General features: G+C 40.1%; 1 protein-coding gene across 1 annotated transcript in view; it reads left to right on the top strand.

Moving 5' to 3' along the window:
• The window catches only part of fsip1 (fibrous sheath interacting protein 1), a 35,934-nt gene that overhangs the window by 7,605 nt on the left and 9,369 nt on the right, over nucleotides 1-18,960 (top strand). Inside the window, exon 8 of the mRNA XM_088307510.1 lies at nucleotides 18,075-18,227. Coding sequence (XP_088163636.1) covers nucleotides 18,075-18,227 — 153 coding nt within the window. The remainder of the gene's footprint in view (nucleotides 1-18,074; nucleotides 18,228-18,960) is intronic.

Raw genomic sequence — 18,960 nt, 5'->3', positions numbered from 1 at the left:
GGAAAGACGATAAGTAGTCTGTAATAGGCGGATAAGTAGATCGCAGCATCATGCCCTGTCATGACGTTTCCAGCGTGTTCTACTGCGAGCAGGCCTCAACCATATTAGTTCTGACTTTACTAAATAATCCCATCATGACCAGCTGTAGTACATTTTGTAAAGAAAAACCCATGAAAGACAATAAATTGTAGGACAAAAGACAACCACAACCAGCACCTCCTTTCATTTTCATCTTTTGCCAGCACTGTGCCCCCATGCCCTCTTGTAGATTTGTGTTCATTCACTGTCAAAATCCAGCGGGACTTTGAAAACCAGTCCACAAATAATCTAAGTTAAGTGATAATCAGATTTTCATTTCACAATTGCCATCATTATTTTAGTAATGGGCCTTATGTGGAATGTCATTTGACCAAAATGGAAGACAGAATTCCGGAGTACGCAGCGATAAATACTGGCTGATGACAAGACGATTTGAACCCTCACTTGCTAGAATACTGGATTGTTTTCTTTATTGATGGTGTCTTAAAACAAGTTAAAATAAATGCATATAATTTATTTATACATTCTGGATATCAGTGTTTTTTTTTTGATGAGGACGGGTTCATACAAGTCCATAACTTTTATGGACCAGCTACTACGTAGGGGCGAGAAGTTTGTTGCCTGACTTATAAAATGCGACAACAACAATCCACTGTGTATGGTGACTATGGGGACGGCAGACACGGCACGGTGGCCTCACAGTGCAGAGGTCGTGGGTTCGATTCCAACTTTGGCCTTCCTGTGTGGAGTTTGCATGTTCTCCCCGTGCCTGCGTGGGTTTCCTCCGGGTACTCCGGTTTCCTCTCACATTCCACAAACATGCATGGCAGGTTGATTGGACACTCTAAATTGTCCCTAGGTGTGAGTGTGAGAGCGCGGATGGCTGTTCGTCTCTGTGTGCCCTGCAATTGGCTGGCAACCAGTTCAGGGTGTCCCACACCTACTGACCGGAGATAGCTGGGATAGGCTCCAGCACCCCTGTGACCCTCATGAGGAAAGAAGCGGTACAGATAATGAATGGATGGATGGTGACTACAGAAACCACACAACGATAACGTGCATGAATGAGCAACACAAAAACTGGGTTATTATGTAGTTATTACAATAAACGTGAAGCCACATTTTTATGTAACTAGCAGAGCCCTACTGAAATGTGCCAACATAAAGCACCATAGAAAGTGTGTATGAACATTTCTGTTGTATTCTTTTCTCATTTTGCTAGCTCGTGGGTTTAATATTAGCATAATGTGCCCGAGACAATTAGCATCTTGACCTGCGTCAAGAGTTCATCATAAATGGATGCATTGGCGACTTTTCAAAATAAAATATTTTTCAACCTCGAACAATAAAAAAATTGGACTCCAAATTAGTTTCTTTCATCTGTGCGGCGCACCACAACCGGCACCAGTCTGCGGCCAGGTGGCTGGTGTATATGATATGATACGACACAAACAAAGCCTTAACATCGCATATGGTCATCTTTGTGCACCGGGGACCTAAACCAGAAAGAAGTGATTTGTCCTGTTTTTCCGAATGGGGCAGTTAGTTGTCCATAACCCCCGATAATTTTGTGTCCATCTTTCAGCTTTTATATGCCTTTCCTTTGAAAATGGCCATGTTTCCTTGTAATTCCAGTCAGATCTTTATAGCCATCCATCCATTATCCCAGCCGCTTCACCTTACTTTCACATCAAACAATGCTCAAGTGTTTATTTCCAGGCCAAACGTCCAGACGCAGATCGTATGTTTGGCTGTGATTCCAAACGTGAGTTAAGGGTTATCTCGGGATTTTTCTCGTTGCATTTTTGCCACATGGCACGCTTATCCTTTTAGAACAAAACTCGAAGCCAAAGAATTTTACAGTGCATGTTTGTGAGCCAGCATGTCATACCATAGCATTCAGGAAAAATGACAAGAATTGAAGCCAAGTGCAAAAAAGTGATATTTTTGGCCCAATTTGATCAGTGCAAAAGCCTCTGAAGTGGAAATGATGAATAAACTGTTAAAGATGATATGCAGTTGCTCTTGCCAAACAATCTGCATACGATCATATAGATGAATTAAGTGAACCTGAGAAGTAGTCCACAAATACCAGATAATTTCAGCATCAAGGTAAGAAAAGTCAACTTGCTGAGTCAACAGAATTCATCCATCAAGTTCTCTCCTCCATCCTGTAGCTTGCAAGAAAAGTTCATGAGTGAGATCGTCTCTAGAGTGTTTTAAGATAAGACAATCCCGTCTTTGTTTGAGTCCCGTGCTATGAATGAACCTTTGGCTACTTGTGCAAAAAAAAAAAGTGTTTTTAATGGCCAGCCGGACGTGTTACTTTCAATGACCTACTTTTTCTCCTCGCCTTTAATCTTGCATGATTCACTTGATTTCGGGAAAGTCAATTTCTCTATCATCCGTCGTCTGTCATCTGCTCTCTATTAAAGCTGACATGGTCATTGCAGCAATTTTTTTATTCATAACCTCAACAATGACACACTTAATATGCTCTGATAGGATTTAACTAACGACTAATCCATCTAAGCATTTCAAATACTGTATAAAAGATTGTGCTTATTACACCTGTGCCCTAAAAGTGGCTGAGTCAGCCAAAAGAGATGCCAACTCCAAACTAAATTTCTCGCAAAGCAAGTAATTCCTGCAGCATGATTGGCTGTAAAATCTGAAGGTGGTCATAGAAGCAAATTTGCTTTGTTTTGTGGTCAACTTTCTTCTCTGCAGAAGCTTGCGCAGGTCAACACTTCGGAACGAGAACCAGTTTGACCGCCGCGTTGTGTTTGCTTGTTGACTCCACGGTAGCATCGGTTGAGGGCAAAACAAAGTGGAGGCTTTTCGCACAGTTGATGCCAGACCACTTCATCCTGTCCTACTTTCTTTAATCGGGCAATGTCACAGAGAAGAAGTCGAATGTCTCTTATTAGCATTGGCTCTTATTAGCATGAGTCAGGAAGTTTGAGTCAGGATTTACACCCGTAACTTTTGCTTATGATCCCTTAATAACACAAGTAGAGTGAAACAACTTGAAAACAGCAACTCGGTAGTGGACTCAATCTTGGAGAGGTCTTTCTGACTGGTTTGATTGGAAAAATATTTGTGGTTGATGCAGTTCCATTCAAGTCATGTGGGCAGGCGCAGAACTACCACTCACAGCCTATCCCCGGTGTCTTTGGACAGGAGGCGGGGTACACCCTGAACTGGTTGCCAGCCAATTGCAGGGCACTCATAGACAAACAACTATCCGCGCTCACACTCACACCTAGGGGCAATTTAGAGTGTTCAATCAGCCTGTCATGCATGTTTTTAGAATGTGGGAGGAAACCGGAGTACCCGGAAGAATCCCACGGAAGCACAAGGAGAACATTCAAACTCCACTCAGGAAGGCTGGAGCCGGAATCGAACCCAAGACCTCTGCGTGCGGCCTCAATGCAATTAAATATAAACTGACCACAAATCACTTCAGGGTCAAATTTCAGGAGAAGCCCTAAAATGTCACCTTTACCGGTTGACTTCATTTGACATTCTCTAATCAAATTCACATCTGTTTTACCCATTAACCCATTTAATCTCAGAAATGTTCACTAGAGGAAACCCCTCAATTCCAGCGTTTTTCTGGATTTTGACAGATTTTACGAGGTCAACAGAATATTGTATTTAATGCTATAAAAAATGGAGCTATGACGCAAAAAAAGAAAAAGGCTAAGACGTACAAATCCGTCTTTGGGAGGCGGGACTACGTTTTTGAAAACGTATATGTATGTTTTCTGGATTGAATGCGTTAAAGGGGAAGTTAACCCTCCAAAATTATTTGCAATAAAATGTTCTATGCACCTCCTCTAGTTGCAACTTGGCATTTTGATTAATTTTGCGTTTGTAGAATATGAGCTAAGCAGAAAAAGCTACATTGATTTTAGCCATCTCAGGTGATGGCCATTTCGTCACTTCTGTCGACTGAAAATGACATCACAGTTTCCCAGGGCACAGGTAACGACCAATCATGGCTCACATGTTTTCTGAAGATCACACTCCACTTTTTGCGACCCCCAAATGCCAAGCTATCTGCTTTCCATTTTTTCTTTTCTTTCTGGTGATTGGAGCATATCACAGGCTCACACATTGACAGTCAATCGCAAACAAGGAGCGAACATGCAAACTCCATATTGACATATTTCAATGCAAAGTCGAACCATGCATCTCTCACTTCACCTCACAGTTTGATTTTACTTGGCAATCATCGGGTGGTCTCACTTACAATACATCACAAATTGGTGCGCATGTCTCTCATTGTTTTCTGAACGTGTGCTAAAAACAATGACGCGTCAGATGCGGCTTCGAGACCTGGTTGTTCCTCGGCGAACCAGTCGAGCGTGATCCCCTGTAAAAGTATATATCGTTAAATAACTCTAACAAGCCTCAAGCTTTTTTCACATGGCAGCGGTAATCGGTTCTGTTTAGTCACCATCGTCTTTGTAGCCTGTCTGACAAAACAGAAAACAGTGTTTTGCTGGGGTGAGCCCAGCTTGTTCCGTCTTGTATCAACCAAGACATTGGCACAGCGTTTCGACAGCCCCCCTCGTCCCGTCAGAATCTAATTACAGGGTTGTTTGAGGTTGAGGAGGAGGACCTGCTCCAGAAAGGGAACACGTTTTTTTTTCTTTCACTGGCGAGTATTAAGACACATGGAAAGGCTTACAAAGTCTCCCGTGCACAAGCAAGTCATTTAGCACCAAAATTGGCATGATTTACCGAACGTTTTGATTAGCATCGTTTGTGGTTGGTTCGTCTTTTAAAATGGGTGGCAAGATCTCAAGTCACTGACAGTATATAACAATTGTTATTTTTTTAATTATTATTAATGTAGGCTTTTTTTTTTTTCGTAAGGGCATGTTCATAAGCGCATCTTTTTAAAAATGCGCCGACAGTGATAATTAATAAAGGCATTATGGTAATTCCAATAATCATAAGTAGCTTTGATTACATCAGATTATTTTTCTTCACGGGGTCAGCAGCTGTTTGTTTGTTGTTGGTTTGCAGTATTCGGATGAAAGCCAATGAGGTCACATCATGTGGTTGGTCATGAGCAATTACGTTTTTAACCGCAGGCAATTTGAAACAAAGTTTTCGTCATGAATGGTGCGTTCGGCCAACATAACGTTCGGTCAACTATTTTTGGCTCATCATGTAATTAAATAATACCGCGACCCAGACTTTCTGTTAGATCTTCATTTCAAGTGCACATGAGCTTTTTGTTTTACATCGCTGTGTACGCAGTGCTGATTAAAATACAATCAACCAGATTGTTGTACAAAAATGATTGTTTACCCATGCCTCCACTTTCTATCACGCTCGTCCTCATCAGGGTCACGGGTAAACTCAAGCCTATGCTAGCTGACTTTGGACTTTTGGTTGTCAGCCAATGGCAGGGTCAGGGGAGGACTTACCTTGAGGCAAACACAGGCAACTGCCTTGTCGTAAAGGTCAGCGTCAGTTGAGGAGGATGCATGAGAAATGTAGAGGGACAAACAGAAATTTGAGTGGTGGAGATTACCGAAATCGGATTTGGGCTTGAAAAGCGATGTATAAACCGCTTTCTTTCTACTCCAAAAGTAAGAAGTAATGATATCGTCATTTAGAAAGTGCATCGAGTGTGCAATTACATTTTTCGGCAACAGGTAGCAGTAGGGGAGGAAAAACAACAACAACAAAAAAAAAAACGATATACAAGCCGTACCAGATTTATAAGCCACAGTTTTCTATGTTGAAAAATAAATAATTGTTTACTGCATGTACAGAACGATTTTAAACTGGGAATGCACATAAAGGTACATAAACAGATTCTTAAAATAGTGCCTTTTAACATGGCAACTCTTTTGCTAATTAAAAGAGAACAGACCCAAGAGAAAAAAAAAAAAACAAGATTTATTTTGCATATTTTCTGAACTATAGAGCGCCCCTTCTGGTGAAAGAAAAATCCACAGAAAAGCCGCACGGTTGTATTAGTCGCATGGTTCAAAATCTAGAAAAAAAGTAACTGCTTATAGTCCGGAAAATACGGTAATTATTCTCATTTTCATTAAATTACTGAAAAATAATTTTCCCCTGCAATTTGTTGGTATCGATTGCTTTTCGCAGTTCATTGAATTTGTCCGGTAAACGTGCAATCACTCATTCCAATGACAGAATTGCCTGCCTTTATCCTCACGACAGTTTCCTCACAAAATGAGTCATCAAGAATTGTCTCCTTTGGCACAGTTTTTTTTTTTTCAGTAGAAATTAAGTAATGCTAGTCCTCTTCACCATTGTTCATGGTTTAAATGTTAAACATGTAGACCTCTTTTCACACATACGCCAATCACAGTGATAATTTGTCCCCTGCTTGCCAACACATCCACCTGCCTCCTCCTTCCCCTTTTTAATTGCGTAAGACGAAATGCCGTTCGCCAACCAGAATGTGTGCATTATCACCAACAACCTATCTTAAGTGTGGCGCAACTTCCCTCAGTAAATTTTGCGGTTGCACCTGCGCAGGTAGTTGATTTATTTGCACTGTCTCAAATTGTAGGAGAAAATGCCCCCATTAAGGAGCAGGCAGGAGGCCTGTATACCGTTTCTAATTATCTTTGCATAATGGCACACCTCAATCTGTCCCTCGCTTTCCCTTAGCACCCTTCAATCTTACTAATTGTGTCATTTAAATTCCATTTTGTAGGTTTACAATGTCACTCTCCACAAATTAAAGAGTGCAAGTCTGCACCCAATTTCTCACTGGCCCACATTGTGTCGCTTTGAGATAAGGGCCAAACTACTCTGCAACTAAAATGTGGGTCATATTGTTCTTGACTGTTCACAGCACGTGTCAGTGGAAGTGCAATGGAAGTGCAAAAGACGCTTAGACATAGATTCTCTCCAGATGCGCTTGATATTCAACATTGGCTGTCCCAAAGAGTTGTTCGAATGTTCTCATGTCTGTGTCATTCGTTGGAAAATGTCGCGATTACCGTATGTTAGCTAAGTGATACTGATACTTTTTTTTTTTTTTTTAACGGGTCACTCGCCTTGTCACGATGACAGAAAAAGGACAAATAATTGAGGCCGCCCCTACATTTATTTTATACTGACCTACATTAATAGAATAAAATAGTAAACATATTTCAAACTATAACCCTGAATCAATTTAATGGAATTTCCACTTTCCACACACATCTTAAAACAATAGTCTTAAAAATAAATGGCTTCCAGATCATTTAATTTTGCTTCTTAATAGCACTTAGCAGCACACAAACATAAGAGGCGTGACTTCCACGAACAATCCAGGTTCAATTTAGCTCCTCCCCGACACACAAAACCTTAGAACAAGCAAGATATAACATTTCAACATACTTCCTTGTTACCAATTTTCACTTTCCCTTTGTACTAGGTTTTGCCGCATCTTGTAGTACCTTGGGATGTTACAGTAAAAGTACACAAAAATGAATATGTGAATTTTTCTGTTCTGTAAGAAAAAATAATTAAAAGAAGGGAACCTCAAATAAGTGGGGGTTTGATATACAGTGAAACCCCGCTACTTCGCGGTTCACCTTTCGCGGGTTCAGTGCTTCGCGGGTCTAAAAAATATTCGGGGGCATTGTAGTTTCGCCGAGCGGCACGACGGGGCGCTGGAGCGGTTAGACGGCCGGCGTGCACCGAAGAAGAGCGTGGGCGAAGAAGAGAGTGGACGGAGAAGAGCACGTTCCCCCCGGCACTATCGGGGGCGAGTTTTGCGCGGTTCGGACCGTACCAGAGCTCCGGCCGGCGTGCGTGGCAGTTAAGCCGAAGAGGAACAACTTCCGCCCGGGCATGAGGGGAGCGCGAGGCTGTCAGTTATGAATGAATAAATAAATAAATGAAAAATGCCACCTTTCATTTCACAGGGCACACCGGACGGCGTACCAGCAGGTAAAAGTCGAAGTAATTAAATAAATACAAAAAGAGGTAATTGAATAAATACAAAAATAATGGCTGGGGAATAAAAAAATAATAAGTTTTAATAATAATTTTTTTTTTGTTATAACATGAATTTCACTCTCTCTCTCTCTACTCGTATATATATATATATATATATATATATTTTTTTTTTTTAAGCATTTTTGAAGGTGTGCCACTACTTCGCACACATATATATATATATATATATATATATATATATATATATATAGGTGCGAAGTATATAGAAGTATTTTTTATTTTTTATTTTTTTTTAAGCTGCGCCGCTACTTCGCGGATTTTCAGTTTTCGCGGGTGGTCTCGGTCCCCATTAACCGCGATAATAAATAACCGGGTTTACTGTACTACAATTTATATGGAATTTTTACCTGGTAAACCAAGCGTTTGCATGATTTTTTTTTTTTTACAAATTTTAACAAGGTCAAACAAAATCTAATGTACGTTGACGTCTAACTCACAATTGAAACCAATTTTCCCACAGGAACGAATAAAAATGAAAAAAAAAAAACATCCAAAACTTGTTACTCTTATCCTTATTAGTGAGGAAAAAAGTAGCATTGTAACATGAAACATGAAATAAGCCATTGTTCTTCATGAAACTTGGAAGAGAGTAAATTGTATTATCTTTGATTATGTTAAAAAGTGTGACGTAAGTGTGAAGTGTAGAAGCGTATACAAAATATAAAGGAATTACCCGTGGGAAAACAACTGCAACACCGCGTTAACTTTGTGTTCTTTCAACATGCCTTGTAGAAAGTTACAGTGAGTGTTGCAAAAAAAAAAACCAAACAAACAAAAAAATACCGAATAAATATGTTAATTCTTTGATTCTTGCCAAACCCAAGTCTCATGATTTATGCCGCAGTCTAGCTCGACAACACGCGTGACAGCTTTGAAGATCTGTGACATATTTTTCCCAGATATTTGGATCAAATTCCAAAATGCAGAATCTCAGTCCTTCAACTTCAAGAGGGTTCGCTTTTTGGAACACAATGTAAAGCAAACTCATACTTATGTAACATACATAGTTGAACTCAGTTATACAATAATATTCATCGGTTGTTGTATATTTCAATGCCGAATCTTCCGCAACAAGACGTCCATGTCTTGCTACTGGCAGCAGATTCTTGCAGACTTACGAGTGAACACTGTCTTGGTGGGGAACCAACAAACTCCTTCATGTGCAATCATCTCCATCCACTGCAGACATAAATCATCAAATCATGGAAGAAAAATCTGCAAAAGTATTTCGCAAACCCAGTGAAGATTTCTTGCGATCCAACAAGAATAGAGGTCTTGAGGGAGCACCATTGTGAGTTTTCTTTCCACCTAAAAAGTCCAAAATCCACAAGATATATATATATATATATATATATATATATATATTCTATATATATATACACACACACGTTTTCAAAAACGTAGTCCACCACCCCTCCCAAAGACGTACTTTTACGTCTTAGCCTTTTTTTTTTGCGTCATAGTTCCGTGTTTTCATAGCATTAGAACACAATATTCTGTTGGCCTCGCAAAATCAGGAAAAATCCAGAAAACGCTGGAATTGAGGGGTTTCTGGTGCATATTTCTGGGATTAAACGAGGTTAAAAATCAACTAAAGGATCATACCTCTCAATATCCTTTACTTTGTTTCGCAAATAAGGCAAACAGCCAATGTGGTGTTAGTGCAGTCTCACATTTGTGGATGTAGGAAGCATCACAAGTTTTTAATCGTTCCCAAAGAGATTTCTTCAGACCACCCTCACTTCTGGAAAAAAAAAAGTCCAGATGACCCACAAATGAACAGCTCCTAATACTTCAGGAATGTTCAGCTATCAGCAACCTATAAATAAGAGGAGTCTTGATCTCAAGATATTTGGGTCAAATTTAAAAGGTGTTTTGCATGTTAGGAGGGAAAAGATGTTGATATAAGTTGGGCCTTGCCTTTTTCCAACACACGTAATGCAGCATTGAGATTTTATTCCTCCTTGAACACTTCCTTGCAAATCTATTCGCATTATATAGCGCACAGCTGTGTCCCAGCACCTCAGAACTTGGCAGTTACAGGTCAATCCTGCAAAGATGTCTGAGAAAAGAAATGAGAAAAAGAGAGCGCCGTCAAGAGTCTCAGCCATCGCTTCCGAACAGCTCTCACAGGGTGTGCTTGTGGCAAGCCAAAGCATGTGGACACGTCTTGGCAGATGGCCTGAGTCCACGTGGCACATCTTGACTTGACTGCACCATCTGCAGGCAACCAGAAAAAGTAGAGGCGCATAGATAGAGCACAGTTTTGAACAACACCAGAGCCATGGTTGGGTGACTCAGCCAAGATGGAACACAAACTTGTTCGACTTATCCAAAGGAAACATGCTCCACTCGCGTCTATTTTCAATTGGTGGTCTTAATATGTTGAGACCAAGCGATTAAATTTAGAACAATAACATGAACATACCTAAAGTCAACATTACGATAGAAAGTCTGAATGTCAATATCTTTGGAATTTTACAGTATTTATAGGTTAAAAATGAAAGCGCCCGACCAAATAGTTGTGCTTGTATATACAATTGTGCTGTCAATCGATTACATTTTTTAACTGATTAATCGCAGAAAAAAAATTTAGTAATTAATTCGACTACTATTTTTTTGTGAAGCTTCTAACAGATATTTACTTGAATAATATCTTTTCATTAATACAAAATCACCAAGTATGAAATATATTTTAATTCAAAGACTGTTCTAATAGCTTTCTTTGATCCTTGAATACGATCTGCAGCGGTGTTGGTTTGCAAGACCCAGTGGTAACTTGAGCACGGTGTTTTGTTCTGAGATGATGTGCTAAAGATGTACAGCCAATATGGTACCGTGTTTGAATTAGGCTTTGCAAAAAAGGCAAATTAATTTTTGAAGTAAACAAGACTGAGTTAAGTGAGTTAAAATATTTAATTGCGTTAGCACTTTAATTTCAACAACCCTAATATAAAACAATGCTAAAAGTAGATTTAATACAGGAAAACTACAATAGCCTACTCCCTTTTCCTGTCTATTGTGCTTTTTTTTTCCTCCCTCCAATTTCCCTTCCAACGGCAATATTATAAATCTTACAAACAACACAAATCATTATAAGTTGTCTCGTAAGCACAGCAAAGTAGAATGGCTTTCATTCTGTTTCCTGGTTGTCACTTGAGTGGCCGCTTGTTGAAAGGCAGATGTAAAATATAAAAGTGCGCTTGTACAGAGAAATGTCTTTTGTCCATTTAACCCCAACTCATTTTCACGTTCTTAAACTTAATGCTGAGTTTCATCCTTAATGCTAAACTAATTAGTAGCAGCTCCATTCTTTTTGCTGAGTTCCGCTATCAACGCTAAGCTAACGGCTAACAGGTTTCAATTCACTTTGCAGATCTGCGTCTTCACCTTGGCTGATGAAACCTGCAAGTGAACCTTACATTCTTTTTAGTCGTAGGGGGGGAAAGCCAAACACCTTGGAGAAAAGCTACGCAGGCAAATGGTGAACATGTGAACGCCACATCGAAAGGCAGTGCTGACCACCCAAATCACCAAGCTGCTTAAAATGTGCTCATAGCTGCCCCTCAGACAGATAAAAAACAATATTTGAATGGAAAATAGCTGCTGTCAGTTCCTGTGTCTTAATTAGACACAGAAAAAGACTACTTGCATAGAGGTATATTGTATTATACAGTATTTGACGTTATTCCAAATGCGCCGGAGAAAGACACGTCAATCTTACGGCAGGGTCTCAAAATATGAATCACATGTTCACAAATGTGTTTGATATTGACCACAATGCACTTTATAATTATTTCATATTTACAATCAAATTCATCTCAGTTTGTTCTTCTTCCAGAAATGCTCTTTAACACCAAATGCTAAAAGACACCGGACCTCAATAGTGGGTGGTCCAATGCATGTTTTCCACTCTTGTTTCGAATACAACAGTTGTTTTTGGCAAGCGTGGCCACAGAAGAAGGGGTTCACGTTATACGTCAAATCGTTGCCTCTGTATAAATATAGGTCAAATGGAAATGGAAGCTCCAAGAACTGCTTAATGCATCTGTTCATTTTTATGATTTTGCCCTGATTATGGAATAAATACCATTTTCCTTCAGAACAATTATTTTATTGGGGGTTTGTGAACGTCATCGAACGCAGGATAGTTTTTTTTCATTTGTTATATAAATGAACAAACTTAGTGGTTCACATATCAGATTTTTGTCTCGGTGGGGTGGTTACTGCTCCAAGACTGGATTTCATTCCCACGTGTGGTTGGCTCGGATCGGTTCAATCCCCTGCTGTGACTACAATCATGCTTGCGGTTTGGTTATTTCAGCTTCAGTGAGCAATGGGGTTTTCATTTGTGACCATAACTTTGCCTTTTGCGAGTTAACCTCGCTATTTTGTGGGTTTTCTTGCCGTTTTTATTCCTTCTAAGTCAGACCAGTCAAAAATTACGTTGATTTTTTTTTCTTGGGGGCGGGGGCCGGGACTGTTTTACAAAAGGCCATGAAGATAAGACCCGTCACCCTCAAAATGACCTTCCTCTCATCCTGGATGTGTTCATAAATATGCACCAAGCGCTCTGCTTCACTCTGACCATTCAGAAAATCAGAACGTTGTTCAAATGTGCCATTGAGTTTTTCAGAGTCCAGTGCAACCAACAGAAGCTGCTGATTATAGGCTGTGGTCAGATATTCAACATGAGCATAGCACACTCTTGCTCCAGTAACACATGAGGACGACGAAACGTCCACTTCATAACCATGTCAAAGTTGTTCTTTTTGGTTTAAAATGGCTTACCTTGTTGTAATAGCTTAATAACAGTGGTGGGCGGTCAAGGCCTTGATAGCCTTCTCTGCTGGCCTAACACAATCAAGATAAATTATCATATTCTTCACATTGATGTCATATTATATTCTAGTGTTGATTTTTAGGTGAGCATTTTTATCCAATCAGAATTCAGCTCGCCCTTGTTGCCAGGCAGGTTTCACAATACCAGTAGCACGCACTATTTGTCCGAGGCCTTCAGATACAATTGTGCAGGCGTCTCTTCTGTCAAACTCAATGAGCTTTCTGATTTGACAGACAGTTGCGATAGCCAATCAGATCACGAGTTAGTTGCAGTGAGCTTTCTCGCTGGCCTTACGCTGAAGGTGATGAACGCGTTTTGTGATTGGATACCAGCGCAATGCGGAATCAACACACCCGGAAGTGTAACTGGCGACCGTCTGATCTGAAATATATTCTTGCTTTCTTAACCCACAATGACTGACGGAGGGAAACGTGTGGATTTAATTGCAGATACACTTGCGAGGCCATTTTCAAGACGAACCTTTCAAAAGAAGCTAGGTTGTGTGTTTCTGCATTTTATTTCTCTTGCTGAGATGTCATAAATGATGGTAAAGTTTGGGGGATTTACTTAAGTCGGGCGAAGGAGGACTTCAGTGAAGTTCTATGTGTGTAATGCATGGCCCGCCACTGGTTAATAGAGGCGTTCATTTTTTATTTTTTTTTTAAACGCCTGAGCTGTATTCCATTCCCACCACCTGCAGGCCTGTGTAACGGCACTGATCCCAATTTTAGCTTGGTGTTGGCAAAAGCCTTGTTTTAACAACAACAACAAAAAAACTCCATGGTATAATCATCACCATTCGTGGTTTTGTTTTTGTCTTGTGCAATGGCACATCATTTTTGCCACTGCCTCTTGTTTATCTTGGTGTCACATTGACAACTGTGTGGAACATGTTACGCCGCCAGAATTGATCACAAATGTGAAATACGCCTGCTTAATCTTTTGAAACGCGTTCAAGTAGCACACTGACCATGTTTATTCTCTCGTGCTTCATAATTGTTGGCCAGCCGTGTGTTCCCTCACATTGAGGGGAAATAAAATGAGCCTTGTGGTAACGTGCGTACATAATTTCTGGAGGTGTCACATCCAGCATGATTGATCCCTTTCTATTTATACTGACATGCATTTTGGACTATTTGGACCCTCGAAAATCTGCTTTTTCCAATTGGACAATTTGAATCAACTTTCAGCAACCCAAACCCCAAATCATTCGTCTGATGTTGCTTCAATATGTTGACACACTTTTGCTGAAAAATATAATCGTGTTTTACATGTTTTCGATACTTCCCCAAAAAGTCTTGACCCAGATAATGTTGGTGGTGGGAATACCGGAGAATCACGTCAAGAAGCTTCTTATAGAAGACCAAATGCTGTGATGTTGGCTAACAACCTCTGGAGTTTGTTAAGGTCAAGATTTGATATTCACGCCAACAAGTGACTCATTACTACATTGAGCTGGAACGACTGCACCGACTAATCTATTCAGTTTTGCCCGTGCCTGACATGGAATGTAAACAGTCACTTCTTATTTTCTTACAAAGCAAAGCAACAAACAGTCTTAAATCCTGGTGTCAATATACAAACGAGTGACAAATGTAAGGAAAACAACATGTGTCAGTAAGTTATGGACCACCATGTGTTGCCAGGGGAGCCTCCGTGCATCCTGACAAGTCCGTGGAACGTGACTGCGGGGATGAAAGACATTTTTTTCAAAAGCTATTCCATCATTTGTGTTTTGATGGGAAAGAAAGTCCCCCCCCCCAAAAAAAAAAAAATCCCACAAGTGTTGAATTAGGTCACAATCTGGAGATTGTTCCTCACCATGTCCAACAACACACCATCCCGTGACCCTTCAGTTTTGCATGACAGCATCTGTGTGTCACATTGTCCCAATCACTTGTTCTTTTTGAGTAGTCTTCGAACAAGCTCAGAATACAATGCAAATGTGTGTTTTATTTTTTATCTTACTTAGGTTGATACGACTGTTTCTATTCGTAAAATACTCCTCTTGTGGTGTTGTGGTTTGCATATCTGCATTACAAAAGCAGACGTAAATAAAATGGCTGATTTTTAAAAAAAAAAAAATTTTAAGCAAGTTTACATGTGGTAGCGTGTTGACATTCCCAATGTTTTAAGGGAGTGTCATTTTTTTTTTTTTTGTCCAAAAGGGCGACGCAACCGGCGACTAATGGAGGCATGTCTTCGAGTAAGAGCATGAGGCCACTATTTGAGGAAATATAATACTTGACGCTAATATGAACCAAATGTAAATTATAATGTGCTAGTATATGTATTGATGTACAAATAATCTGTCGTAATACAAAGTGGCACACATGTCGGAATGAATTCGGTGCTCAGTGTTGCAGCCAAAGTTCATGAGTTCTAGTGGGTTCACTGTCATTTCCAAAGCAAATAAACTACCGAAGATTTTATATATTTAATCTTTTCAATTTTTTTTTTTTTTTTTTTAGAAATAAGCATTTAGTAAAAACAGACTTTAAATTAGATTTTTTTCTTTTTTTTTTCCGGGTTGGAACACTATATTTTCACGACAGGGGTATGACCTGCACGTACTTTTGAATTTTGTAGTCTGGATGCAGCTGCATCATAGAAGCTGTCAATAGTTCCACCAACAGAGATGTGGGGATGAGAAGTCAGTAAGTCCTGTAAGTCAGTTTTACATTTACTTTTAAAGTTGTCCCTCCCCGCACTTCCTTGTATTGTATTAGTATTTCGTCTTGAGCTGTATGCAACTACCGATTAAGATGTTGACATTTTATGCGAAATCCACACATTTTAACTTCATGCGAGTGCCAGACTTGAAAAAAATCAACACATTGCTCTGTACTGACACTCTGCGGCTGACAGCTTCCTCTTTGCCCGTATCATTTTTGACCCCGTCACTGCTTTCATATGATATATAGAGGTCCGGTGTAATTTTTCCGAATTGCAAATTGATCTTTTTGAAAGATTATTTAAATTGATGATTACTAGCTGAGGCAATCATTTTCTCAGCAACAGATTTATGGCTTTCTTGTTAATTGTTGCAATGCATTTTTCTAATGGGTCAAAAACATGTCGTGTAATGAATGATGTATTACAATACGAAGTGTGTGCATATGGTTTTCTCTTTGTATTGTCGCTGAAGGGTAGATCTTCAGGACACTACTCCATTGTTTGTCCCACATGGAATAAATCCACTCTAAAAGGTTTTGTTCCAATTACTAGTTAACATTCTCCTCCAGTGAGGAGTGCTCTGTTCTTGTCAACAGACATCAGTTGTTTTTTTTTTCCCCAAGTCCCAATTCTTTTTAGGTCAATCTTGAAATGTTTAGCATCTTAAATTATCTTCACAGCGTACAGCTGTAAGCTCCCTAAAACACCTTCTCAGCAATTTTGATCCATATCGTTCTGCGTTCAAACTTTTGATGCCGCTCACGATAAATCCGTCTAGATTTGGGAGCTGTTTTGGAAATATTCTTAAGCAATTATTATTATGATGATTGAACGATGGCATGTCTAATGCAGAGAGATTTATTTATTCTTTTGTTCCATTTCCAAAACCCACAAATTCAGAAATATCCAAATTCATGCGAAAACTGTGGTCGTCTACATAGCCAATTGAATGTCTCAAAATTCAAGTCATCGATCTTTTTTTTTTTTCATTCTAAAATGCAAACGTTTCAATCCTTGCAGGTGGTTTAGTGTACCATCCATGGAACTTGGAACCAGTGTTGCTCCCAAATATCATTCATTATCCTCTATATGCGGTAGTTTCGGTCTTTATCCAGTTCACATTATACCCTCAAAGGCAACCTGCACAACCCTCGGCTCGCGTTTGTCTGAAATGTCCTTTCCCCAAAATATTGCTATTACTTCTCCATGAAGCGCAAATAATAAAAGCCCATGTTGGTTACAAAAGCTTGACGGCCTCTGCCTTTACATTAAGTGAAACCAGCGGATCGACGGTTAATTATTTAGTTTATGTATTTGTCACAAAGCAGTTAATAATTTTATTATTTCCTGATAATCAAACTTTTCTTTCATCATCTGTTTGCAGAAGGTCTCAGGGCCCATTTTTATGCCAAGCCAAATCTACCACAAAGTAAAGTCCAACTGTTATCTTTCATTTGGCATTTCCATAGATGGACGTAGTTAGAAATGTCGGACTAAAGAGAGCCAACTTGATTCGTGGCCAATCTAAGAGGCTCCCCTCATTCCCTTTAAGTTCAGCGCAAAAGTGGCGCAGAACTAGAGCAGATTTGCTGCAGTCCGTGCAGGAGATTGCCGTGTGCAAAGTACGTTTATAAGGAACTACAAGATCTCCATTTGCGGATGATCTTAAGTTGGCTGTTGCAAAATAGTTCCCTGCCCCCGCATACACTCACACCAAACAGTAGGGCTGTGTTGTACAAGGGTTGTTTAAAAAAAAAAGAAATACAATGATAATAATAACACTGCAATAATAATGTATTCACTGAATTGATTTGTTCAATGATTCTGAGGGTTTGCTGAATACTGATGTCATATTTTTATTGCAATATGATAATATCCACCACACATATTAGCTGAGCACAGAATCCGCCCGCCTAGCCTGTATGAAATTCCCCCCAAATCACATTACACCACATGCGCCACAACTTAGACCTGTTTTTAACCTGGTCTGAAGTCTCGTCCAATTTCTGTCACCAAATTGTAAGGTACACCGGTAGTGTGTAATAGGAAGCGCCCTTGATCTGCCAGAATGCCTCACTAGCCTTCGTTTGGCCTGCCAAATTCCCAAACATGAGAAACAAAACTTGCCTCTGTGGTTTTAACGGCGAGTGCACGTGCGCCTGTCTATGAAAATAGGGCCCAAAGCGTGCTATTAGCCATTTCCACAGTATGCCTTGTACATCTTCGTCAACCGAGAGCACGTGTGTAATTTATGTGAGGTTGTGGACGAGCCATGCTTCTTGTTTGAGTACCTGATGTGATTCTTTGCTAAGCAGCATCTCGCAAATCTTGAAGCAATTTCAATCTTTCAACTCAAATTAATGATGATGAACTGCTACATGGATGAACTCCCAAATGTGGGAGCCATCAGCTGCGAGTGTGATTCTAGGACAGTGCCCAAATACGTCCGTATGCTCGTTGACTCGTTGGCTCTGCGTGACAATCACTCATGTCTGTTGTCTTTCAGGAACGCGCCTCGGACAATGACCTGAGGCATGACGGGGACCCTCAGCCGGGAGAGAAGGTCCTGCAGGACATCAAGGAGAGGAGGACGCAGGAGAAGCAGCTCCTGGAGATCCAACGGCAGCTGGACCTTCTGGGCCAGGACCAGGAGATGACAGTGAGTTGGCAGCAGCCATGTTTTCTCACACACTCACAACACAAAAATGCACTTCATCAACACACCACCTGTGTTTCTAATTAGAACACCCTTCTTTGTTTATCTCATGCACATACATGACAAATTATAACAAGCACAAAGTTCATATCCAGTGAGGATGATGTTAAACAGTGCAGCATTTATGTCACTACAAGCCCACTACTTCCTTGTTTCCTTTTTCATCATTTTGCAGCAAGCTCAGTCGTTTTTAGGTTGTGAAGTTTGCTTTAGTCAGAGCAAGCATCCAACGAAGCGTCGTGTTTCGTGCCTTCCTGGCAATCTTAGTTGAGACATGATGTCCGAGCTTCGCCGTGTTCCTTGGAAACCATTTGGAGCTCAGTCAGCTTTTATATGCCTTCAGTAGAATTACAACCACCAAAGAAAAGCCACTCGCTCTCCAAACACGGTCGTTACAGACAGCACCACAGGAACGCTTCAAAAACAAAAGGTGAAAAAACATTAACGTTCCCGGAATATTAAGCCATATTTGACTTTGCGGGTCTTCAGCAACAAATCACGCGTTTTCTTCCTCTCCTGACATTTGACCTCCATAAAACATCTCCGAGTAGCTTGTAATGTGCCCCAATATTATTGTATAATCAGACACATGGTTTCATCCTGGCGTTCTGGCATGGTGAACGAATGACTAATATGAACATAAAAAGTTGTAAGGGGTAATAAAAGAAACTGATGT

Source organism: Idiotropiscis lumnitzeri, chromosome 1, assembly GCF_059441095.1.
Source record: "Idiotropiscis lumnitzeri isolate Australia: NSW breed Sydney's pygmy pipehorse chromosome 1, RoL_Ilum_1.0, whole genome shotgun sequence".
Lineage (NCBI taxonomy): Eukaryota > Metazoa > Chordata > Actinopteri > Syngnathiformes > Syngnathidae > Idiotropiscis > Idiotropiscis lumnitzeri.
Note: the sequence above shows the minus strand (reverse complement) of the source record. Positions and strands in the feature narration are given on the sequence as shown.